The 26,383-nt window shown below is 39.9% G+C and overlaps 1 protein-coding gene across 1 annotated transcript in view; it reads right to left on the bottom strand.

Moving 5' to 3' along the window:
- Nucleotides 1–26,383, bottom strand: part of malrd1 (MAM and LDL receptor class A domain containing 1) — a 318,021-nt gene that overhangs the window by 209,165 nt on the left and 82,473 nt on the right. Inside the window, exons 12-14 of the mRNA XM_069914667.1 lie at nucleotides 25,214–25,319; nucleotides 24,462–24,829; nucleotides 20,085–20,503 (exon numbers count right to left, since the gene is read on the bottom strand). Coding sequence (XP_069770768.1) covers nucleotides 20,085–20,503; nucleotides 24,462–24,829; nucleotides 25,214–25,319 — 893 coding nt within the window. The remainder of the gene's footprint in view (nucleotides 1–20,084; nucleotides 20,504–24,461; nucleotides 24,830–25,213; nucleotides 25,320–26,383) is intronic.

The raw sequence follows: 26,383 nt of genomic DNA, 5'->3' as shown, positions 1-26,383 counted from the left end.
TGTAGTTTTTCACCCTTTAAATAATATTCAGCTCTTTTATTTTTCTTGCCAAAGTGGATAACCTCACACTTACTAACATTGTACTCCATCTGCCAAACCTTTGCCCACTCATCCAGTTTAACTATATCCCTCTGCAGACTCTCCACATCCTCATTACAGTTTGCTCTTCCACTCAATTTGGCGTCATCCGCAAACTTGGCTACACCATATTTTGTCCCCTCCTCCAAGTCATCAATGTAAATGATGAACAGTTGTGGGCCTAACACCAACCCCTGCAGAACCCCACTTACCACTCTCTGCCAACTTGAAAAACTCCCATTTATCCCGACTCTCTGCCTCCTGTCAGACAACCAATTTTCAACCCAGGCCAATATACTTCCCCAGACTCCACTTTCCTGTAACTTACTGATAAGTCTCTTGTGCGGCACCTTATCAAACGCTTTCTGGAAATCCAAATATACAACATCAACCTGTTCCCCTCTATCCACCACACCCATTATATCCTCAAAGAATCTTAACAAGTTTGTCAAACAAGATCTTCCCTTTCTAAAACCATGCTGCATCTGCCTGATTGAACCCTTACATTCCAAAAGTTTCACTATTTCATCTTTAATGACGGATTCAAGCATTTTTCCAACTACAGACGTCAAGCTAATTGGCCGATAATTTCCAGTCTTCTACCTACATCCCTTCTTAAAAAGTGGTGTGACATTTGCTGTCTTCCAGTCTGCCGGGACCTACCCAGAATCCAAGGAATTTTGGTAAATGACCACCAATGCATCAACTATAACTTCTGCCATTTCCTTCAGAACCCTTGGATGCATATCATCAGGACCAGGTGATTTGTCTGGCTTTAGTCCCATTAGTTTCTAATGGTTTGTAACAACTATTTTATCAAGGCCCTCCCCAACATTCACATCCTTACTCCGCACTTGGGCATGCTGGACGTGTCTTCCACCATGAAGACTGACACAAAATATTTGTTCAATGCCTCAGCCATGTCCTCATTTTTTGCTACCAGTTTTCCTTCCTCATCCTCCAAGGGTCCTATGTTAACTCTGGCCATCCTCTTCCGTTTTATATATTTATAAAATTTTTTGCTTTCTGTTTTTATATTTTGTGCCAATTTACTTTCATAATCCTTTTTCCCATTTCTTATTACCCACTTTGTAATCCCTTGTTGTCTCTTAAAGTTATCCCAATCTTGCAGTTTCCCACTGCTCTTTGCAGCTTTGTACACCTGCACCTTCAATTTTATACTCTCCTTTATTTCCTTTGTTAACCACGGTTGATTTTTTCCTCCCTTGCTGCCCTTTTTCCTGACCGGAATATATTTTTGTTGAGCATTACAAAATATTTCTTTGAAAATCTTCCACTGTTCCTCAACTGTTTTATCAATTAGCCTGTGCTCCCAGTCCACTCTGCCCAATTCCTCCCTCATCCTATGGTAGTCATCCCTGTTTAAGCATAATATATTAGTTTTAGATCTAACTATTTCCCTTCCATCTGAATGAGAAATTCAATCATACTATGATCGCTATTTCCCAGATGGTCTCTGACAATTACATCATTTACTCTACCGATCTCATTGCACAACACTAGATCGAGGAGAGCATTTTCTCTTGTGGGTTCCTTAACGTGCTGCTCAAGAAAGCTATCGCGGATGCATTCTCTGAAGTCCTCTTCCAAACTCCCAAGACCAACTTGATTTTCCCAATCTATGTGGAAGTTAAAGTTCCCCATGACGACTGCCGTATCATTATGACATGCCTCACTTATCTCTCTATTTATTTCCTGTGCCACTAAACTATTGTTATTTGGTGGGTGATAGATAACACCCACCAATAATTTTTTCCCTTTGTTATTCTTTATCTCTACCCAAATGGACTCAACATTATGCTCTTTAGATCTTATATCATCCCTCACTACTGCCTGGAGCTCATCTTTGATTAAGAGTGCAACTCCACCTCCCTTACCATCCTGTCTATCTCTTTGCACCACCTGCTACCCTTGAAAGTTTAATTCCCATTTAGGGTCACCTTGTAGCCATATTTCCATGATGCTACCAAATCATAGGCGTGGGTACCGATTTGTGCCTCAAGTTCACTAACCTTATTTCTAACACTGCGGGAATTCAGATAAAGTGCCCTTATGCTCTTTGTCCTTTTAATATCTAGTGACTTCTGTAACCTTTTCTTTTGATTTTTCTGCCCACTATTTTTCTTTGTAATTTTCTTAACACTATCATTGACCCAAAAACTCACTGCACCATCTGTTTATTTTACTTTCTCCTCCCAACATTACTTTTCCTGGCCATTACTTTATCTTCCCTACCCTTTTCCCTATCACTCTGGTTTCCATACCCCTACCAAATTAGTTTAAACCTTGCCCCACTGCTGTACCAAACATATTTGCCAAAATGTTGATACCTTTTGGATTTAGGTGCAACCCGTCCCTCTTGTAAAGATCATGCCTTCCCCAAAAGCGATCCCAATGATCAAAGAAGCCAAAACCTTGCCTTGTACACCAGCACCTCAGCCACACGTTCATTTTCCTTATCCTTACATTCTTTTCATCACTTGCATTTGGAACAGGTAGTAATCCCGAGATCATCACCCTCGCGTTCCTGTCTTTCAGCTTTCATCCCAGCTCACTGTAATCCCTTTTCATTACCTCCTCCCTTTTCTTGTTAACGTCGTTTGTACCCACATGTACCAAGACATCAGGCTGCTCTCCCTCTCCTCTCAGAATATTTTGTTCCCGATTTTTGATATCTCATACCCTTGCACCAGGGAGGCAGCACACCATGCGGGTATACTTATCTGGCTCACAGAACCTCCTGTCTGTACCCCTGACAATGGAGTCCCCAATAACTACTGCATTTCTCCTTTTCCCTTTCTTTTGCACTACTCTGCCAGGTTCATTGCCATTGACCTGGTGCCCGTGGCCATTTTCTGTCCGGTCATCTCCCTCAACAGAATCTAACACAACATAACTGTTGCTGAGTGCGATGGTCACTGGTGTGATCTCTGTTTTTCTCGCTCTTTTCTTTCCCCCCCGATGGTTTCCCACTTACCTGACATGAGTTCTGGAGTATTTATCGCCCTGAAAGTTGAGTCAATTAACTCCTCACTCTCCCTTAAAAGCCGCAGGTCATCAATCTGCAACTCCATATCCCTAATTCGCTCCCTTAGTAACTGCATCTCGGTACACCTGGTGCAGATATGGCCATTTGGGAGGGTGGAGGTCACCCATTGTTCCCACATCTGACACCCAGCACAGAGCACTAACCCTATTGGCATGATTCTGAATACAAAGGCAAATAACTCAGCTTACCTTTTCTCCTTGCCTGCTTTTGCTGAAGCCTGATAAGCAAAAGCCAGGAAGTCTCACTCCTTCACTGCTCCACTCACTCACTGAGCCACTCCTCACTGGCCACTCCCTCCCCTTTCACTCCTTTTATTGGCCCCTTGACCAATTGACCCTGTCAATTTCAGCAAGCTCCTCCTCCTCTGACTCACAGCCCGAATCATCCAAGCTCCTCCTCCGATTCCCAGCAGAACCAAGTAGGCCCAAGCCCCGGTAAGCCCCCAACTTTAATAGCTTACCTTCTCCTCACTTTCAGCAAGCTCCTCCTCCTCTGACTCACAGCCCGACTCTCTCCAAGCTCCTCCTCCGACTCCCAGCAGAACCAAGTAGGCATTTCAATGCCATCCACCCCCCCCAGCCAGAAATACATTATTCACATCAACATAATCAAATATAATCAATATATTCAACACATTGACTCCAATCTCAATGATTGTTTCAGGTCTTCAATGTCAATAAGACTTTGAGTTAACACTTCTCTCTTTCCATTCTTCCCATTTCTCCCAATCTTCCCATTCCCATTGCCATTTCCATTTCCATTTGTCTTCCTTTTGGAAGCCGCACCTGCGTAGTCCCTGGCCTTACCGGGCATGCGCGGTGCCTCTAGGATTTGGGAGTTGCTGGATCGGGTGTGGGCTGTGGGGGGGCCCGAGCGGCGCAATCTTGTGAAAGCAGGATTGGTGCTGGCGTCATACTCAGCCGGGCAGGGGTCCTTTGTGGCTCAGGAACTCCCAAAATTGACCCCAAGGCTTCAGTTAAGTAGGTAGGCCTCAATTCTTCAGCACTCTTAAAAGGTAGTTTCTTCTGTAATTGAGTTTTTTTTTACATTGGTCGCCATTGTAACCCACTAATGTTCTGATAAATAAAGATACAACTTTTAATCAGAGAACCCCCATTGATGAGTAAACAGGTCTCCCTCACTTCCTAGTAAAGGTTCAGTGGGAGAAGTGAAGCAGCGTGGAGGAAATTCTGGCCATTGATTCCATCTAGATCTGCATGCATTTTAACCTCAATTTCTTTGAAATTTTCAAATAATCATCTCACAATGCATTTTGAAGCAAATCTTACCAAGGATGTGTTAACTTGTTTCTATGATTTTAATTATTGTGATGTGAATACTGAATGGGAAAAAATCTGTTTTCATAAAATGTAATTACAATGGAAATTGGTGATAATGCTTTACTGGCTACAATTACCTTTAATGCAGGCAATTTATTGTTCCTAAACAGATTAGTTTAGTAATATTGACTTAATCTATGCTGCCTCTGTGAAATATATTATGCACTTAGGCAGTATTTCACTGAGTGTAACATTTCATTAACCTCAAAAGGGAGCTCATCTTCCAAGGGTTTACATGATATAGAAGTAAGAAGATTAATTTTGTACATCTATGTACCATCACTACACTGAAAACATGACAAATGCTCATTTTTTTATACAAATTATGAGGGTCTGGGGATGCAGAATGAACTACTTTAACCAAGGACAAAAATATAAAAACTACCTAGTATGCTTTACTGAGTTAATTATGATATCCTCAACCACCGAGCATCCAGGTTATTTGAAACATAACATTATTAAATTTCTCGAGGCTAGTACATTTCTCATGTCTGAAATACAAAAGAGCATAAATGCATGGCTCATTCTCATTGGAGGTGATGCAGTAACTATTGGGAACTATGGATGACAAAGGGAGGTATATTATTTCTTTCCCAGACTCCACTTGATCAAATGGAATGAATTCAACATCACATAACCCTTTAATGTTCGTTTTTATAACTCTTCCAGGATTTAAGTGATTTATTTGTTCTGTTCTCATCCTATCTCCCATTTTCACAAAATATCTCTTTGTTCCCTTTCTTTGAATATCAATCCTCATTTCTGTGTTCCAGATGGAAGAACTCAGTGGAGACAAAGGGCTGAGAGGGATGAGGGAAGATTGCTAGAATAGCATTATGGGGGAATGAGTAGGGCAGAGGCTGGCCAGTGATCGGCCGAACCAGATTGGGAGAGGCTTGTTGAGCAGATAAAACCAGGTAATCAAGGGAAAGGGTTGAGATGATTGTAAAGGTGAACACATGGAGAAATCCAAGGTGGAATTGTGTGTTTAGGAGAGACACAATGGTAAATGAAGGTGACTTAAAATTGGAAAATTCAATGTTGTAAGTCACTTAGCAGAACATGAGATGATTGTTATGAGTAAGGAAACAGGTTTGGTAGGGCTCAAAGGCAAGGACTCTGGACAAACAGTTTTAATGGGGAAGGATTTTATTTACAGAAGGCAAGTGTGGGAAATGGTAATGGCAAATAATGCAACACACATACAATGAACTGGTACATACAAATATGAAGAAAAAAATCACTACAATGTCCCACCACCCCTTGACTCAGTGCAGGCAAGGCTCTAGGCTACAAGGGCCATTAATTAAATGCTCCCAACCCTTTTAACAATGCAAATCTTATCAACAGTTTCTCAATGGCACCTTTATAGTGATGGAGTCCAGCCCAGTTCATTAACAGAGTCAAATGGCTCAGTGCCAGGAGACCAAATACAGGCAGGCTGCAGAGTCCAGTCCAGGTAATTTACATGGCAGCAATGGCAAGGTGCGAACGAATGAGTGGGGAGGAACCAAACCTTGATTGGCAGCTGGTGTGTCCTCTGATGAGGTAGGGGGCAGTATTTCACATGACAGCCACAAGACTTCTCAATGCAATGTTCTCCTTCCAATTCCTGTTTGGCCTCACCGTGGCAATGGAGATGGATATTATCAGGTGGATTGGTGTGGGAGTGCAAAGAACAGATAAAATGATGTGAAAACAGAAGCTCAAAGATGGCTATTGCAGACAGAGTTCAGTTGTTCCATAAAATAGTCACCTCATCTAGACTTGCTCTCTCAGATGTAAAAGAGGCAATTATCTTGAGCACCAATTGCAGTAAGTAGGTTGGAAGCAGTGTACATGTATTTATGCTTCTCTGGGAAGACCTGTTTAGTTTCCTTAATAGGAGCGAAGAAGTGTTTTACCTCCCTCAGTTGCAGAGGAAAGTGCCAGTGTACAGCAAGGGCAGGTGGGAAAGGATGAGTGGACCAGGGAGTCATGGAGAGAGTATCCTTGAGGAAGCAGAAATGTTGGAAAATTTCACCACACACCCTGAGTGATAATTACATTTGTCTTTGGTCTGGATTTGCAAATTAATCTACTCAAATGTAGTTAAACAAGAAAGTATGCACATGTGGTGATTGTACTTTAATTCACAAAAGTGCTGGAGAAAATCAACAAGTCAAGCATTGTTCTTAATGGCAAAGGTATTGAAAGGCTCTATCAATAACCATGAAGTCGAAAGCAGTGGAATTATACGCTTTAATAAACACAAGACTTTGGTAGGCCTGGATCCAGGTACAGGAATGCTGGAAGGAGGGAGGGAGGTCAACCTTTATGGCCAGTTCATTAGGGGAGGAGACATAGGAGATAAGTCACTAGTGAGTGGGCCAGCCTCATACATACAACAGCACACAGATAGGGAATAATGTACAAGGAGAAAACATATCACCACAAATATATTACTAACATTTTAGGCCTGAGCCCTTCATCATAAGCAAAAAGCAGGCAAGCACCTGAATAAAACAGTGGGCAGAGGGAGGAGCACAGGCCCCAGGCAATAAGTCATAGCTGGATAAGGGTAGAAGGAGAGAAGTGAAAAAAATATGGGAAGTGATGGGGGAGGGGATAACTCTCTGAATGGAAAGGGAAGAGAGTGGGATGGAGGAAAGGAAAGAGTGATATAAGGAAAAAGAGATGGGAGGGCTTAACGGAAACTGGAGAAAAGTCTATATTAATGCCATCTGGTTGGTGCCCAGATGGAATATTCAGTGTTTGTCCCTCCAAGTTACAGGTGGCCTTGGTTTAGCAGTGCAGGAGGCCATTGACGGACACATTGGTGTGAGAGTGGTGCACGGAATTGAAATAGTGGCCACAGGAACGTCACCGATATTGTAGCGGACGGAGAGAAGTTGCTCAAAGTGATGATCTCACGGACTGTGTCCAGTGTCTCCAATGTAGAAGAGGCCACAACTTTGACAAAGAGCTTAGGCCTGAAGTGTTGGTAATGTATCTTTTCCATACAGAATGCTGTGACCTGTTGAGTTTCTTCAGCACTTTTGTGTATAAATCTACTCAAATGCTTTGTCCTTGGTTAGGGTTTATTTTGCATTTCCAGTTAAAAACAAAACATCATGAAGGCAATTGCAAAATTGATTATGCCATTTTACTAAATTAACTATTTCCATTCACTAAAACCAATGTTATTTTGAATTTCTCCTCTCTTCTCAATATTTGTCTGAATTAAACTTAATGATATTCTGAGTCCGGTCCCATTGCGGCCTATTGTGGAATTTGACATAATTTAGCTACATGAGACAAAGATAGATCATTTATATGTATGTACTGTCACATTTGTGGCTTGAAATGTGAAGTTATCAGGTAAACTTCTCAGTGGCTTTATTTTCCCGTTTCCTTTGTTCTCCTGCTTGTGTTCTTATCTCTCTCTCTCATACCACGTGACTTCCGGTACATCTCATACATATTCATTATCATGACATCCCTCCTTTAATCAGAAATAAACTTTACCTTCACTTACTAATATCCCTCAGAAACATACAAACATCGTAACTAATGGTAATACTATAACTCAACTACATAAAATTTACTTCCTACAGCACTCATACATGCACTTTATGATATAAGATTAAATACTGTCCCAAAGTTCTTATTAAAACTATGGTACAAAGTCTTCGTATCGTTTGGGCACTTTCCGGTTTCGTTTCGGCCTGCCTGCGATGTTGTCGTCGCTTCTCGGTTGTTCACTCTCAGCGTCGGAAATACTGCTTGCCACAGCTTCGGGTGTTTCTGGCGGTCTAGTCACTTCATCAGGAGTGCTGGTAACTGCCTCTGGAACATCATCAGGTCTCTCAGTTTCAGCATCTCATATTGGCCTTTCAACCTCTTCGCTCGATGTATCTCTGGACTGGTACCTTTTTACACCTGATACATTTCTCTTATACAGGACTCCAGTCGGAGACTTGACTGTCACCATACTGCCACTTCTGGATACGACAGTATAGGGTTGATGGTAATAAGGTGTGTCTAGCTTACCACCAGTTTCATGCCTCACTAGAACATTATCTCCTGGCATGATGTCTGAGTACTTGGCTCCACGTTTCGAATCTGTGTACAGCTTTGCTGCACCTTTCTTTTCAGCATCGTGGTCCCTCATCTCCTGGTCGTCTCGGATTTCCTTTATTTCTGGCATTTTTGTGCGGATTTTTCTCCCAAAAAATGCTTCTGCAGGACTTTTTCCAGTGGTTGCATGAGGCGTTGCTCGATAGACAGCCACATAAGATAGCAATGCTTCTCGCCAATTTTGTCCTTCTGCGTGTGCAATCCTCAATCGTTTTTCAATGGACTGATTTTGTCTCTCTACTTCTCCGTTGGCTTGTGGCCATTTCGGAGTTACTTTATGATGGTGGATACCTGTGGTCCTCATGTATTCCGCAAATGTCTCTGAAATGAATTGTGGACCATTGTCAGAGTATAATGTAACAGGTAATCCATATCTTGCGAATATCTCTGCTAACGCTTGTATTGTTTTTTCAGTGGTTGTGGACTTCAACACCACGTACTCATAGTATCTGCTGTAGTAATCTATCACTACCATAATTGATTCACCCGTCGGTAAAGGTCCAAGAAAATCAACAGCTACGTCGATCCATGGTCGTGTCGGAAGTTGCGTACTCCGGATCGGTTCTGGCGGATTACTCCTACTTGTGATTTGACATCCGTGACAAGTTTTAACAAATTTCTCTGCATCTTTATCACAACCTGGCCACCATACCTTGGTCCTGAGGTTTTGCTTGGTACCAACAATACCTAGGTGTCCTTCATGCGCTAAGGATACGATCTTCGGTCTCAATCTTTGTGGTATCACCAATGTGCAACCTCTTAATACACACTGTCCGATGCAACAAAGTTCGTCTCTAATGGGAATGTAAGCCTTGTGAGTACACTTGTCCCATTGTCCACTCTGTATGCATTCTCTTACTTCCTTGAGTTCTGGATCACGTTCGGATTCTCTCTCGACTTCCTTCGTAGTCACAGCATTCGGTGTCGACTGAATAGCTACGAAGCGTACAAAGCTCTCTGTTTCTGTTCCCAATTCTGACTTGGATTGTGGACATCCATCCTTCACCAATCTGGACAGCGGATCAGCAATGTTTGCTTTCCCTGCAATGTGGATTACTTTATATTTGTAGGGTTGTAATCTGAGTACCCATCTCTCTATTCTGGCACATGGTTTGGATCTAGGTGCATAGATCACCTCTAATGGCTTATGATCTGTGATGAGTTCAAATTCAATGCCGTATAAATATGCATGGAACCTCTCACAGGCCCATACAAGTCCGAGTGCTTCTTTCTCTGTCTGAGAGTATCTTCTTTCCACATCTGATAACGATCTGCTGGCATAGGCAATGATTCTTGGTCCTCCATCATGCATCTGGACCAACACGGCTCCTAAACCAACCAGGCAGGCATCCGCTATGACTTTGGTTGATGCCGCCAGATCGTAACATCCAAGAGTTTTTGCATCTGTCAGGCTTTGCTTCAGTGTGATGAACGCTTTCTTCTGCTCAGATCCAAAATGAAATGGTACACCTTTCCTGGTTAGTTTCCTTAGTGGTTCTGCCACTGTAGCGAAATTAGGAATCAACTTTGCACAAAAATTGACCAATCCCAGGAAACTCCTCACCTCTGTTGCGTTCTGAGGTGCACGTGCCTCTGCAATAGCTTTCACCTTGGCCTCTGCAGGGTTTAGTCCTTCCTGTGTAAGTCTGTGTCCCATGAAGTCCATTTCTGAGACACCGAACTGGCACTTGTTTCCATTCACGGTAAGGCCTGCCTCCTATAGTCTAGATAGTACACGCCTCAACCGTTTGTCATGCTCTTCCTTCGTTGGTGCATGGACTATGATGTTGTCAGAAATGTTGGCAACTCCAGGAATGCCTTGAATCACTCGATGGACTTCATACTGGTAGATCTCCGAAGCTGCATTAATTCCAAATGATAGTCTCTTGTAACGATACAATCCACAGTGAGTCACAAATGTTGTTACATCTCGGGAACCTGGATCCAGCTCTAATTGATGATAGCCCCATTTCAGATCAATTTTTCAGAATACCTTGCTGGTAGTTAGTTCTTGAAGTATTTCCTCCACTGTTGGTATAGGGTGTCGTTCTCTAATTATAGCTTCATTGGGCATTCTCATGTCAACACATAGTCTTATGTCACCCTTTGGTTTGGGCACAATCACTACTGGGCTGACCCATTGTGTCGAATGTTCCACCGGTTCAATAATGTCTTGTTCGATCAATTCTTTAATTTTGGCTTCGACTTTCCCACGAAGTCCAAACGGAGTTCGGCACATTGGTTGTGCCTTAGGTTTGACCATTTCATCTACCGCTAGCTTCAATTGTCGACCTTTCAGCTTTCCTACTCCTTGGAAGACTGCGGGGAATCCTCGTATGACTGAATTGAATTGACACAAGCTCCAATATGAAGTATTGCCAGGTCTTGCGCTGTGCTTCTACTCAGCAATGGTTCTCCCCTCTCTTCTATGACCATAAACTCTGCTTCGGTGTACTTATCTCCAGCTTCAACAGTTGCAGTAAAACATCCAATGGTCTGCAATGGCTTGGTTGCTGTGTATGGATACAGTTTCTTGGAACACTTCTTTGAGGTACAGATGATCTTTTTCCTTTTCAATTTCTCCCATAAATGTCGATCAATCACATTACTGTCACTGCCTGAGTCTACAATGACCTGCACTATCACCCCACCAATGATCACTGGGACCTTCTCATGATGTACTTCATTCAACGTAAATTGGTAACAACTCTGTTCCTTCTGGGTATCATCATCGTCACCGTCTATCTGGCGAATGGTATATTTCTTTCCAGGATACTTTCCTTTCCCCTTTGGAAGTTGTACTCTTCCTCTTCTGGTCTGCATTGGACTTGCTTTTGCACTTCTTTGCAAAGTGGTCCTTACCTCCACACTTTCTGCAAACTTTGCCTTTGGCCGGGCAATATGGGTCTTTTCCAAAGTGACCTCGGTTTCCACATCGATAAAACTCCACGTCATGTGTCGGCGTATGTCTTGGCTGGTTATGGCGATGTGAGAGCCTCTTAATTTGCTGGCTTGAGTTGTCTTTCAGGGTCATGGTATGAAATTGCCCTTCAACAGCCTCTAATGCAGCAGCAATGGTTAAAGCATCGGTGAGTTCCAACTCACTCCCTCTTTCCAGTAGACGTCTTCTGAGTTTATCTGATCTACAGTGCTGTACGACTTGATCCAATAATTGGTTGTCCAAATCAGCTGGCATGTAATTGCATCCAACAGCTAGCTGGTGTAGTCTCGTCACGTACTGAGCAATTGTCTGGCCATCTTCTTGTCTCGTTCTCCGAAACAAATGGCGTTGAAATGTAGCATTCAGTGTCACTACATAGTGTGCATTTAATGCATCTACCACTTTCCGGTACTCATCCTTTCTTCCAGTATTCAAAAGTGTTTTAAATGTTTCCCGAACTGCAGGTCCTGCAGTGAAAAGAAGTAACGCCCTCCTCTGCGCTTTTTGTTCAACTGTACCGGTATCTAGAAATAGGCCATGACTGTCAGCGTAGGATTCAAATTCTTCCAGCCATGCCTTCCACCTCACACTTACAGTGCTTGCATCACCCGTTGGGTCAAAATGAGCAATTCCACTATGCGTTAGAAAGTCACCGTCTGCACCAGCCATGAGGAAATATTCCAGCCCCAAAAGTACTGAGACAAAGAGAAAATTCTTATCACCTTGAAGTTGTCTGTAATCCTCTGTAATCTTGTTTAGTCTTTAATTTTCTTCAAGCTTCTTTCATCCTCGTCACCAATGTCACATTTGTGGCCCGAAATGTGAAGTTAATAAAACATTAAACACAAGTTTTATCAGGTAAACTTCTCAGTGGCTTTATTTTCCCATTTCCTTTGTTCTCCTGCTTATGTTCTTATCTCTCTCTCTCATACCACGTGACTTCCGGTACATCTCATACATATTCATTATCATGACATGTACCATTTCAACTCTTGTTTTGCCAGTGTTTCTTTGCAGATTCTAACTGAACTCTTAATTATTCCAGTTGATATGGTGAAATAAGTGTGAGCTTGATAGTATTCTGTTTGATTTAAGCTCTCAAACTGAAATGGACAAAATTGAGGACTGCTATCTGATGTCACATCTTATGGTAAAGTGTGACAGCAGAAAATGCATTTCAATTCTTTGATAATGTTAAGAACATATACTGTGTTAGAACAAGACCCAATACATTTCACCTCAATCCATTTCCACCGATAGATTATCTATGATGAATATGAGATTATTAAACCATTTCTTATAATGATGAACGTGTAGCATTTATATAGATCTAATTGTCCATTTTAACTCTGCAAAGATCTTTATTAGATTGACTCTACAATCTTTATAAATTATCTATTAACTCTTCAAGATCTAAATCTTGGCGAAAATACAAAACTTCCTACATAGGACAGAGAACGGTACTGCAGAGGAACAGGCCATTCTTCCCACTGATCATCAGTTAATGCTGATCATTATGCCAATTTAAACTGCACACCTGCCAGTACATGTTCTAAGTGTCTCCCTTCCCTGCCTGTTCATGAGTCTATCTATATGGCTCCTGAATACTTCTACAGTATGTGCTTCCCTTGTCAGCTGTTCCTGGCCTGGCAGTAAGAGATTACAATTGCTAGGCGGTATTTGTTGAGTGGTCCCTCAAGCTAATTACAGGGTGATAATATTCACAGCTTAGCATCACACAAGTGAAAGCATCTGCCTGCTCCCAAAGATAGTTTTCTACTGATAGTTATAATCAAAAAAAAACCTAACATCGTATTGGTTGCTTTCTCAGGCATATTTTTGATTGACCAAGCAGGATGACTGTCATTCTAATCCATAACTTATCACATGACACCATTTTCTTTATGCTTAATAAACATACTGCAAAGTTACATTTTCAAGGCTGCATGAATCATAAACAGTTTTCTCAAGAGCTATCCTTCAAATAATCCTTTCTAATGTTCTGGTATTTAAGTAGCAATTTTTTTTGGTGGGACAGGTCTTTTGAACTACAAAAAATCCATGGGAAATTATTGCTATTTTGAAAGAACCATGGTGTTTGAATGAAGTTTATCATCATTTAACCACTGTAAGTACAATGTACAGATGCAATTGAAATTCTTACTTTATGCATCTTCCAGGTACCTACTGCATGCAGCACATAAAGTGAGAAAAATTATAACATGAAAGGAACAGAAAAATAAGTACAATATTTAATACATATTTACTGTTGACTGGGAATGCAACAAAAAAGTGCTAAATCTGTAGTGCAGACAGATCTTTGGTGGTGTCAAAGTAGTGCTGTGGTCAGGGTAGGACCGAAAGCTGATGGAAAAACTGTTCTTGAACTTAGAGATGGCAGGCTTGGTACTTCTATACCTTCTCCCTGATAGTATTATGGACACTTTGAATTGAATTAATCTGATGTGAACCATTTTACAAACCATGATTACAGATGTTTCACTCTCTTAAAACAAATGTAATGGAAACAAACACATAATCCATCAGGTATGGCATTTTAGCAAACTTTACCTTGGAAGAAAATGAAAGAAAACCCAGTGAAATTATGTACAATAAATATATTTCACTTATCTTCCTAATTCTAAGAATAAGCTAAATTGTATGTTTTTTTATACAGACAATTCAGATTTCATCACCACTGCTGAGAGGTTGGCCATTCTTTGTTACGATATTTTTCCCTTGAATCTCAAAATACCACAACATTGATTAAACCATTTAATTTGCAACACAGACTTGCTTTCTTTGTGAACCATTACTGTATTTGGCTGTGGTAAGTAATGCCAGTTACTTGTCAACACTACTTGGAGTGAATCAAGATGATAATAACTATATTTCTAATCATAAATATACACACAGAGAAAGATAGAAGTATGGGGAAAGGGATCACTAATGGTTGATTAAGGTCAGAGAGCATTTGGGATATTGGCCAAACAGAGGTGGATGCTTATCAAGATTAGAAATTAAGAAAGCATATTTCTTTCTGTTTTTTGTATAACAGTTCAAAATAGAGTATTTTTACACCAGCAAAAGATATGGAGTGTAACAATTTAAAAACAGCTATTCCTGATTTTTGATAGAAATTTTACATGTTACAAAATGTCAAAAGTAACATGTCCAATCAATGCATTGTGTTTATAAATGTAATTATAAATGTGGTATAATGTGATATTCTCTTAAAAAGGAATATCAGGGTTGTGTGTAGTGTCACGTATAATCTCTTGACAATAAATATGAAATCTAAATAGTTGCAATGGGCAAACAACCAACTACTGGTTAGAATTAAAGAGTACAGTACTTAGATCACATTAGATTAAGGAAAATATACTGAGATTTATCTTTTCGTTGCTTCTTTTTCATTAATGTTTTTTTTTCCTTAAATTGAAAGAGAAAATATAATGAAAAAAATATAATAATTAAAAAATTTAACCACAAATTGACAGTACTGAAACTACAGCAATTTCATATGAACCTAGTTGGGAACAGAAAGAATAATTTCAAACTAATTTTAAAGCTGGGTTTTTACACTGACCTGCTGTGTTGAGAAACTAAAGATTTTCCACTATTGATTTTTGACTGCAGTTAAAATGAAGTATGGAACACACATCCCAATGGCAACAATTTTATGCTGCTATTGCAATGTGAGATTTACAATTGCACCATTATATAATTCATCGAGCTGGTTGTATATGACTGATACAGAGCAAGACCAATTATATCATTTTTCTCTCTAAGTGAAAATGAACCAAGGGCTATTGCAAATTTTTGTTTTTACATACTGTTTTAGTACAAGAACTTGACTCTCCTGTATTCCCCAAGATTATACAAAATCAAACATTGCGATATTAGACAAGATCGAGATTTAATTCAATGTTATTAATTGCACATCACATTCCAATTATTCATAAAAAATATGAAAAACTTCATGTAAATTCACTGCAACAAAATATATACAAGGACTCTCGAGAATGCTCTTAAGATATACAAGATATAATGGCAAGGCAGACTCAATGGACTGAATGGTCTATTTGTGCTCCTATGTCTTATGATCTATGATGCATCAGACACTGCAAACTGATGAATGCTTCAACAGCTTGTATTAAGTATGCAAATTCATCAGAAGATGCCTTGTCTTTTGCAATTTTCTGTGACTTAATTTCTTATGGTGATATTCATTGAAATGCTTGGCTGATCAAATGAGCTTCATAGTCTTAAAGTGCTACTAGTCTGAAGTTTGTACAAATAAAGTGCAAACTGTTGAATCAAGCCAAACAAATCTTAAAATTGGATTGTACCAATTTTGGATCGCTCGACAAAGTTAACAATAATGTCAAATCAGGAGTAACAAAAAATTGCAAAAATGGGATATTCTGCTTTGAGAAAATGCAATTATGATATAGGTGTTTGAAAAGATGTTAAAATCAATCTGCCTAATGCTACCATAAAGATAAGTCAATTAGGGGTGCAAGCTTGAGAGTGTATTGCAAGTCATTGGCAGGGAGAGGAATTCCTGATTCACCTGAATCCCTTCCTGTGGCTTAATGTCTACCCGAGGCCCAACTTTTTCATGTCCTTTCACATCTTGCTGCACAGAAGGTGTGAGAGAGTAGAAAACATATTAAAGTTCATCATGGGCTATGACCTCCCATCCATTCATGAAATCCATGTGAAATGCTGCTTCAAGAAGCCAGCTGACGTCAAACGCTTCTCTCGGCTGCCTTAAGGAAGAAGGTACAAAACCCTGACATCCAGCGGTTCTAGGTTGAAGACCATTTTTTCTTTCCAGCGGACATCAGGTTCTTAAATCTCCCGATGATATCCTAACCAGAAACTATCCAACATCACAGAAAAATCTGTTTGTACAATTGAAGTGCAACTTTTCTTTCTTGCACTAATTATCTCTTTCCGAACTGGGGTAATTTAATGTATAATGTTGGAGAATTTTTTTAACAAAATCATGTGTTTGGTTGCAGCAAGTAAGAATATCAGTGCCTATGTTCATTGTGCCCGTGTGTATGTCAATAGACTCACGATCATCATTAGTCTCTTCTTGCTATCCAGGCACTCAAAACATCTTCTAAGTGAAGAAATAATTCACCTGCACTTCTTCTAATTGAGTGTACTGAATTCACTGTTCGCAACATGATCTCCTCCACATTGGAGAAATCTAAATGTAAATTGGGTGACAGCTTTGCAGAAGAGCAGGGATGACCTTAAGCTTTCTCATGCCTGTCACTCTAATTCACTTTTTCACTCCCAACATATCTGTTCATGCCTTTCTGTGTTCATACAATAAGTCTCAATGAATGTTTGAGGAACAGTATGTCATCCTGCATCTGGGCAAAATGCAGCCGTCCAGATTGAATCCTGAATTCAAACAAAAGAGCAGAATTGGTCCATTGTGCCCATTGAGTCTGTTCCACTATCACGAATTAATGGTGATGCATTTTCCCTCTCAATTCATTCTCCTGCCTTCTCCCCATAACTTTAAAGATCCTCACTAATTTAAATGCCCTTCTCTGTGATGTAACATCAGCTCAGACTTTCTCCCTTAGTTAGCATAGTCTGAGTGCTGCTCATTTTCTAATCTACAGCTTTTTTTTTTATTTTTATGTTCTCTTTCTCTCTTTCTCTTCCATCCCCACCCCCCTCATTAATCTATCCCTTCCCTCATCAATCCATCAACAATTTACCACTAAGGCAACCCTGGTCTCACCCAATCAGAGATATTCCATTTGCCTGACTCTTCATGCAATTTATAGCCAACCAATTTTATTCCTTTCCCAGTTCTGAAGAGCCTTTGATCTGAAGTTTTAACTCTCTTTCTCTTTCCAGTGATGCTACCTAATCTCTGTTCTTGCAGCAAATTCTACTTTCATTTATGGAAGTAAATCATGTTCATTTCAATATTAGCATGCTGTTCTCTTTATTCAAAAGCATGCTAATAACACAGGTCATATGTCATAAACTTTCGATGCCATCATTACAAACACAAAATACAATGGGAAAATTACATTTACACTAGACTGAATCATACTAGGATGTGTCCAATTTAAATTCCTGATGGGAAAGTATGCAAGCATTGAAATGATATTCAGAATTGTGCAGTGAATACCAATATGTAGACTTAGATTGGCTGTCTGGAGAGTGAACCCACAGAAAATAACTGGGCCACAGGGAATCCCTGGAAATCTCCTCTGTGTATGCGTAGATAAGCTGATGTGCAGATCTCTTCAACCTCTCTCTCCTTCAGACTGAAATAGCAAACTGCTTCAAAAGGCAACTATCACGGCAGTGCCAAAGAAGTATGCAGTGACGGTCCTAAATTTCTATTGTCCGGTGACTTTGACATCTACTTTAGTGCTTTCAGGTTATGTTATTGACCTATCTACCAGCCACCCTTGATTAACTCCAATTCACATACCGCTGGAAAAGGTCCACAGCCACACCATTGTCTTGGCCCGACACTGACACGAGAACACTTGAACTGCTGTATATGGACTGCAACTCTGATTTCAATACAGTAGTAGCAAACAAACCTATCCCCAAGCTCCATGATCTTGGCCTCAGCAACCCCCTCTCTAAATGGATCCATGACTTCCTCTCTCACAGGCTGCAATTAGTGAGGATTGGTGACAGCAGTTCCTCTACAATAATCCTCTACAAGGGGGCACAGTAACAGAGCAACCAGTGGCTTGGTGTCAGGACAACAACCTCCCCTTCAATGTCAGCACAACCAAGGAGCAGGATATAGACCTGAAATAGAGTGGACCTCAACAACGATGCTGGCTGAGGCAGAGGTAATAGCTGTGCCATATATATGGCACGGTAAAAGGCCCTTTTGGCCCATGAACCCATGCTGCCCAATTACACTCAATTGACCTATGAGCCCTGAAACATTTTGAATGGTGGCAGTAAAATGAGGCACCCAGGGGAAACCCACACAGACATGAGGAGAACGTACAAATTACTTACAGAGAGCGTGGGATTCAAACCTAGATCCCAATTGCAGGTGCTGTAACTGCATTGCACTAACGACTATGCTAACTGTGGAGTAACCCTTGGGATAAACATCTGTTAGTCACCTCGCATTGAAAAAATGGCCAAGAAGGTACACTCAGAGGTCAGAGGTAATTCGGCATGTCACCTGTATCTCATAACAAATTTCGTAAGTATTAAAGTATTCTGTCGGGGAGCATCACTGCCTGATAAGGGAACTGCTCTGATCATGACCATAAGAAGCTGCAGAGGAAGAGCTGTATTCTTTTCTACTGTGATCAGACTCCTGAATGAACCTCACAATAGCAAAGCTGTGTTGCCTTTGCTCTTTGCCAATTGATCTCTCTCTGTCATTTTACATTTCTCCACTGTGTCTCACTTGTACTATGTATGCAGTACTATATATGAGATGGGTGTTGACTATATATTTGAGATGCTTGCACAGTGAACCCCATCATACAACGTGACAATAAACTAACAGTTACAAAATAGTTCATACCTAAAATAAAATGCTGCAGATTTTAGAAGCCTGAATTAAAATGCTGGAAAACTCAGGTCAGGCAGCCATACGTTTTGGAGGGTGGGAGGAAACTGGGGGCATCTGGAAAAAATCCACACAGGTGATGGGGAAAACTCACTAACTCCTTGCAGAGAGCAGTGGATTTGAAATTGTGTCACGTAGTAGTATTGCACTAACCAGTATACTAAGCCTGCCACCCTGCTAACATGATAAAGAAAAATTGCTGACAGTCTCCTTTCATTGGTTTGTGCCAGCGATGCACCATGTGATGCATGTGAGTATTTTTTCAGATGTTTTCACTTCTCATCAATGACTTTGTGCATTAGGAAAAATAACTGAAAACACTTCCTCTTGCTATTTAGATTTCCACCATCACAAATATAAGTACACATTAAGTGGGCTTTGTATTCCAATTGAGGCAAAGTGATTTGGAATAATCACGCACTCACTGGCGCTCAAGCCCTTGACCCTTCTGAACAATGTGTTCTTCCAGTTATAGTTGTCCAATCCTACTTCACTCCACCCTTAGTGGATGTGCTATAAATCACTTAGGGCCTCTAATATGCTTCATTCTTCTCTATTTTTTTCTAAACCAGCTTTGAACAATCTGCCAAAATAGTTACTCTCTAACTTGACATCAGTATATGATAATGCTTCAGCAAAATGTCTTGGGGTGCATTACTGTTAAAGGTATGGAAAAGCACAAGGTGGGCGGTCCTGAATCTTACAAATGGCAGAGGGCAAAATAGAGAGATTTGTGAAATATAACTCCTCTATTGATGCCTGTACAACTCAGTTATAATGCTATTTCATCGAGTTTAATCAGTAGTAAGATTTCATTGACAAAAATCATGAAGTTTAAATGCCAATAAAAACATTTCTAATTCTGAAAATTAAGCAAATATACAGAACATTGCTTTTTTTATCCTGAAATACTTTTCATTCTTGAATAATGCTTACCTGAAATGGTTGAGAACTATTGATAGATAGAGTCTCTTTTAGCCATTTTTCACCATGTTGACCATATTTTGCCCAAAGTTGTTCCCCCTTCGTATTTCGGTAGATTCTTTTACGCACTGCCAGTTTAAAAATCTGCTTTCCAAACATATGAAAATGAAAGCGGAAAATGCAGGTCTTGTTGCCATGATTGACAGTGGCATCCAGGATTGGGCTGAGGAGTGTAGCTGTATTTCCAAACTGTTGATCAGATGCCTCAATATAAAGGTAGTGGCCTTCTGCTGTTCCTAATGTGTGGTCTTTTGATGGCCCAGAGTTAAGTGTCGAGGTTTGTCCCATATTCCTCGTCCAGTCGAAATCATCATCTTTAGCTTGCTGCCAGTTGCAAAATCCATTTTCAAAATTACAGAGGAGTTCTTGTGCTATCAAAAAAAAGACATCAATACTTGACTCTTTACATAAGCACTAAAATCTGTATCTTGTTATGAGCCTGGAGGACCCCAAGACCCAGCAGCAATAGAAATTTACCAAGACAATGGTTACTTAAATAAAAGTTGCTTTTAATTTTCTTTCAACAGAAAAACAGGATCAAATTTATTACTATTAACATTACTATTAACTTAACCAAACTTAAACCCCTTCTAATTCTAAGTGTGCCGGTACGTAATATGTATATGTTCAGGAAATTTCTTTGATTCACAGTCCAATCTCACTTCTCCAAGTTCACCAGGTATCAGGCAATTCGTAGACTGGGCACAGAATTTAACATTTATGAATATTCTAATATCCTCCATAACAATATGAACATTGTTCATTATATCAGCCAATGTAAGAATTTCTTGTAACAACAGGCCATAGAAAAAAACATAAGCTGTCATTTCAAATTGTATGCAATATGCAATAAAACAAAACACCATCAACATATTATATTTTTTACAAAATCATTTCCAGGATGTGCACGTTGTTTGCTTGGCCAGATTTTATTGCCCTTCTCTAATTGCCTTTGAGAGAGTACTGCTAATCAACCCCATTTTGAACTGCTACAATCTGTCAGCACCTGCAGTGCTGTTAGATAAAGAGTCCAGCAGTCTGTGCCAGTGATGATGAAAGAACAGTGACCTGTCTTGATTGAGGGTTTTGACCTGCAACTTTAACCATTCTTTTTCACTACTGATCCTATTCGACCTGTTGAGCTCCATTAGATTTTGTGTAGAATGAACAGGGATATACTGAGGGCAGTATGTGACCAAAGTAGAAATCTGTGGTGAGAGATAACTACAAATGCCTGCTGCCACTCTTCCTCTTCCAGATGGTTACAAGTTAGAGAGTCATTAGACAGTAACTCCCATGGAGTTTGTATTTTGAATTCCACAGGAAATATTCTACAGGTATCTTCTTGCCCACTTGTAGGTGAATATGTAATTTGGTTCAGATATTGAAATAAGTGGTTGAATGCAACAACTTACCTGAATGGATTTAAATTTTGAGTGCAGCTGAGTACTTTTCATCAAAGAACAATTCAAAGTAAGTAGATCCATTAATATAACTTCAGAAGCAAACAGAGGCAGAAAACCAAAAGCCCCAGAAGCTCCGGAGTTGGAACCTTTCAAAGCCAAATACTTGTCACCTTTTTTGTGGGTGGTTGGGCTCATGCCATTATTATTATTTTTTTTAAGTTTAGACATACAGTACAGTAACATGCCATTTGAGCACATGAGACAATGGCACCCAATTACACCCAATTAACCAACAAACCACGATACGTTCCGAAAAGTGAGAGGAAACCAGAGCCCGTAGGGAAAACCTATGCAGACACGGGAAGAATGTATCAATTTCAGACAGCGCAGGATTTGAACCCTAGTCCTGATCACTAGCGCTGCAACAACATTGCGCTAATCAATATGCCAACTGTGCCGCCCAGATAGTTTGCATTAAACAAGCTGCTGGGTTCACTCAAATACCCACAGAACTAAATGGAGTCAGGCAACATTCACATATGAGATAGACAGTCAACAGTTAGCTGAAAATCCTTCATTAGGATGAGGAAGAAAGAGGGCAGAAGTCAGATTAAAAAGGTGGGGATAGGGAGAGGAGCAGAAGCTGGCATGTGATAGGAGATGGATCAGAGGAAAGATGCAGGAATAATGTAAGAAACTAGGAGTTGATGGTCGGAAGAGTCATAGGGCTGAGGAAAATGAACTTTGATAGGAGGGACAGTGGAGGTGTGGGTGACAGCAAGTTGCGAGGACCAGGAGGGAAAAGAGAAGGAATTAAGAAGGAGGAACAGGGTCACACCTTCCTTCTAGATACCCATTTTCATCAATTCTTTCCATTACCTGCCGAGTGATCCATATTTTTTTGATTTTGATTCTGATTTCCGACATCTATATGTTTTTGTTCCACTATCAGACTAGGGTTAATGTCTATTTGGTTGTACAGCTGCCTGGTTTACAAGCTTCACTTCAGAATGTATTGTCTTTGGTAAATATTAATTGAACTAAAGAATGTTAAATCTGAACAAATATGCAAGTAAATGAACAATATTTTACAAATCATGATTTCTCATTAAGCATGTACTTCTCAATACCTCATCAATATAAACATACAAAAAACTATTAATATGACCAATGGTAACCACGGAGCTTCTGATTAGATGGGAAGTGGATTTGAAAAGACAAATAGATGAGAAAGACTGGATGAAATGATATGACAAAATTATTAATGTTAGATATAGATTGGTTCAATATAATTTTTTGCATCAGTTATATTTGACTCCTCAAAAGTTAAAAAGATTGAACCCTACATTTTCAGATGTGTTTCAGATGTGGATGAGAGATTGGATCATTTTTGACTTCTGATTGGAAGTGTCCTCAAGTTAAACATTTGTGGTTGAAAGTTGGACATTTTTTTGGAATAAATAATGGGGGTTAAGCTCCCACATGATCCGATGCTATTTTTATTAGGTAATATTATGGCTATAAGAACCAAATTGAAACTAACTATGTATCAAATTGAATTTGTACAAATTGCTTTGGCAGTTTCTAGTGTTATAGGATCAAACCAACAACCACAAAGAAGGCATATCACACAGGGGTACAGATGAACAATTACTTTCTTAACAAAATTTCACCATCAAACTGTAATTCAAAATCCCCCCTTTTACAACAATGCCCACTGGTTATTATGCAAATTTCTGTAACAGTGTAAAACTAATAAATTCCCCAGCCTAAATATAACATATGTAATTAAAGTCTAAGTTATATTTCCAACCAGCCCACAGAAAAACTTAGACACAAAACAAACACAAAACACACAAGACTCACAAAACTTCGATCTCAACTGAAGCAAAGATCATAAACAAAATTCAGTTTGTTTGGTAAACTGAAGCCAAAGATCTTTGAGAGAGAGAGAGAGAGCACAAAATTTGAAGTTGTCTTCTTGTGTTTGTTGCAGAGAGAGGAACAATGGCTTGGTCTGGATCCTTCTGGCTGCCTTCGGAATGTTCATCCCTTTTAAAATGCCCAACATTCTAAATTGCCCCCCCCAGACAATGACACATGCTTGGCCCTCCTTCCACTCCACAGCCACACCCAGTGATGGTTTGTCTTCCAAGTCCAAAAATTTCTAGATCATCTTCTGCCCATGCCCAGTCTGTCTCCCACTCGCTCAGCAGTCCACCTTCACCTTGGCTTTCAAAGGCAAATTGTCACCTTCCAACACAAAACCACACAACACATAGGCCAATACACCACACAGAACTCTGTAACACTAGGAAGTATATAGCAACAACTTGGAAATCAGACACAGACTTTGGGATGGAGAGTTATCATGTGGGACTTCATAGCTACATTCCACTTGAGAAGATTACTTGTAGTTCATGAAATAAATATCACATATTTTGGAAAATATAGTGCCCATATTTGCAAAATATAGGTATGAATGTTTAACAGACTCTCTGAAGACCTCATTTATTGCTAACCTCTAGTATTGAAATGTTAAGATATATATAGTTTATTCCCTTGACATTCTCCAGTGCTTATTTTTCATTTGGGGGGGGGGGATTTGGTGAGGAAGGGGGATTTTGTATATCACATGTAAAATTTTTGAAACTTATTTATTGAATGAAATGCATTTACTGGTGTGGTTTAAAATTTGTAAATTAAATATTTTTTAAAAATCCTGTTTTCCAATGTCTGTCAGGGCTGTAGTTTCCTCAATATGCCCAACATATGACTATTTGAACCTTAGGAGGGTGTCTGACTTAACGATATTGAAATAGTCCAACAAACAAATCACTTAAAGGATTTAGAAATGTGCAGTAAATGCTGACTGGATACCAACATTGCGTGGGTCAACAAATAGTTCTCAAGTTCCACTTACCACAGTTGTTTTCATCAGAACCATCCCCACAATCGTCCACAAGGTCACATACTTGTAATTGGTCAATGCAAGCTCTGGTTTTTTCACACCAAAAGGAATCTGTTCCTTCACAGTCTTCTACAGCAGATGGGAGGGAGCAGTTGGCAAACACAATGTCATCTATGGCTGCCACGCCATTGTAAATCCCCAGGCTGACTTTCACCAATTTTAGACGGAAGGGTTGTGTTAAGCGCCCGAGCTGGACAAAACCTTGAAGCCATCGATTGCTTTGAATGTTGTAAGTCCACCAAACGACAGTGTGACTCTTCATACCATCAACTTCCAGGAACATCTTCGCTGCTCCCACTGCCTGGCCGTAATTATAATACCTTTGTAGCCATTAGAAAACAACAAATAAATTCATCAACAATTTAAAATGCCCCAAACTGCAGCATTAACCAATATTAAGATTAAAGTCAGTTCAAAAACAATCTAGTTTAATGATAATATCATGTGATTTTAACTAATGTATAATCCAGTGAGTGCAAGGGTATAATTTACATGTGTAATTAAGTGAGTGCTTATGAAAAATTACTCTTAATATATTCCCTTCCAGTTAGGTTTGTAAATAATGCATATAAAATCAAATTAAACTCAATAGATTTTAATTGATGAACCAATTATGGGGCAGAAGACACTTAATGTATTTTTTTTCCAAAAGTAAGCATCTCATCATTCTATCAGGCCAAACTGAAAGCAAAATTATTTCGTACCAAAAAGACATTGAGCATCCTGTTCCAGATTGAGTGAATTTTGGGCTGGTCAGTTCCGCGGTCTGAAATACGTTGCTCTTGTTAGTCAGAATAAACATGAAGTGTCCTAAAATGAAAAATATATATGCATCCATAATTCCGGAGAAGTATTTCAGAATCAGAATGAGAATTTATTGTCATGAACATGTCCTGATGTTTGTTGTTTGGAGGCAGCATTACAGGTGCAAATATTGCTATAAATTACATACTTTAAAAAATTAGTGCAGAAGAAGAGAAAGAGAGGTCGTGTCTGTTGCTCACTTTCCATTCAGAAATCTGATGGCAGAGGGGAAGAAACTCTATGTGTTCATCTTCAGGATCCTGTCCCTCATTCCTGATGGTAGTCATGTCAAGAGATGGTGGGGGTCCTTGAGGCTCCTTTCTTAAGCCACTGTTTGCTGTAGATATCCTTAAGAGAGTGAAGACTAATGCTCAATGCTGCTCACAACTCTCTGTGGTCTTTTCTTGTATATTGGCACCTCCATACATACAAACAGTCAGAATGTTCTCCACAGTACACCTGTAGAAATTTGCAAGAGTCTTTGGTTACTTACCAAATCTCTTTAAACCCCTCATGAATTTTGGGTGATGTCATGAAATTTAGCTGCTGACGAACCTTCTTCCTGATTGCTTCGGCTTCCAGGCCTCAGGAGAGACATTCAGAGAAGTTGACACCCAGGAATTTGAAGTTCTTAACCCTTTTCACCAATGACCCCCTCGATGAGGACTGGTTCATGTCCTCCTGATTTCGTCCTCCTGAAGTCCGCAATGAGTTCGTTAGTTTAGCTAATATTGAGTGTAAGGATGTGGTTGTGACATCTCTCAACTAACTGATCTATTTCACTCCTGTTCACTTCCTCATTGCCATCTGATTCTGCTGACAATCATGGTGTCATCAACAAATTTGTAGATGGGATTGGAATTGTGCCTGGCCACACAGTCATGGTTGTTGAGTGAGTAGAGCAGTGGGCTAAGCAAGCATCCTTGAGGTGCCCCTGCATTGATTGTCCATGAGGAGACACTGTCTGATTCATACTGACTGAGTTCTCTGATGAGGAAGTCAAGGATCCAGTTGCAGAGAAGGGTGCAGAGGTCCAGGTTTGACCAGTACTGAGGGTATGATGGTGTTGA

The sequence above is a fragment of the Narcine bancroftii genome, chromosome 1 (genome assembly GCF_036971445.1).
Source record: "Narcine bancroftii isolate sNarBan1 chromosome 1, sNarBan1.hap1, whole genome shotgun sequence".
NCBI classification, from domain to species: Eukaryota; Metazoa; Chordata; class Chondrichthyes; order Torpediniformes; family Narcinidae; genus Narcine; species Narcine bancroftii.
This window is presented reverse-complemented; position numbering and strand designations above follow the sequence as displayed.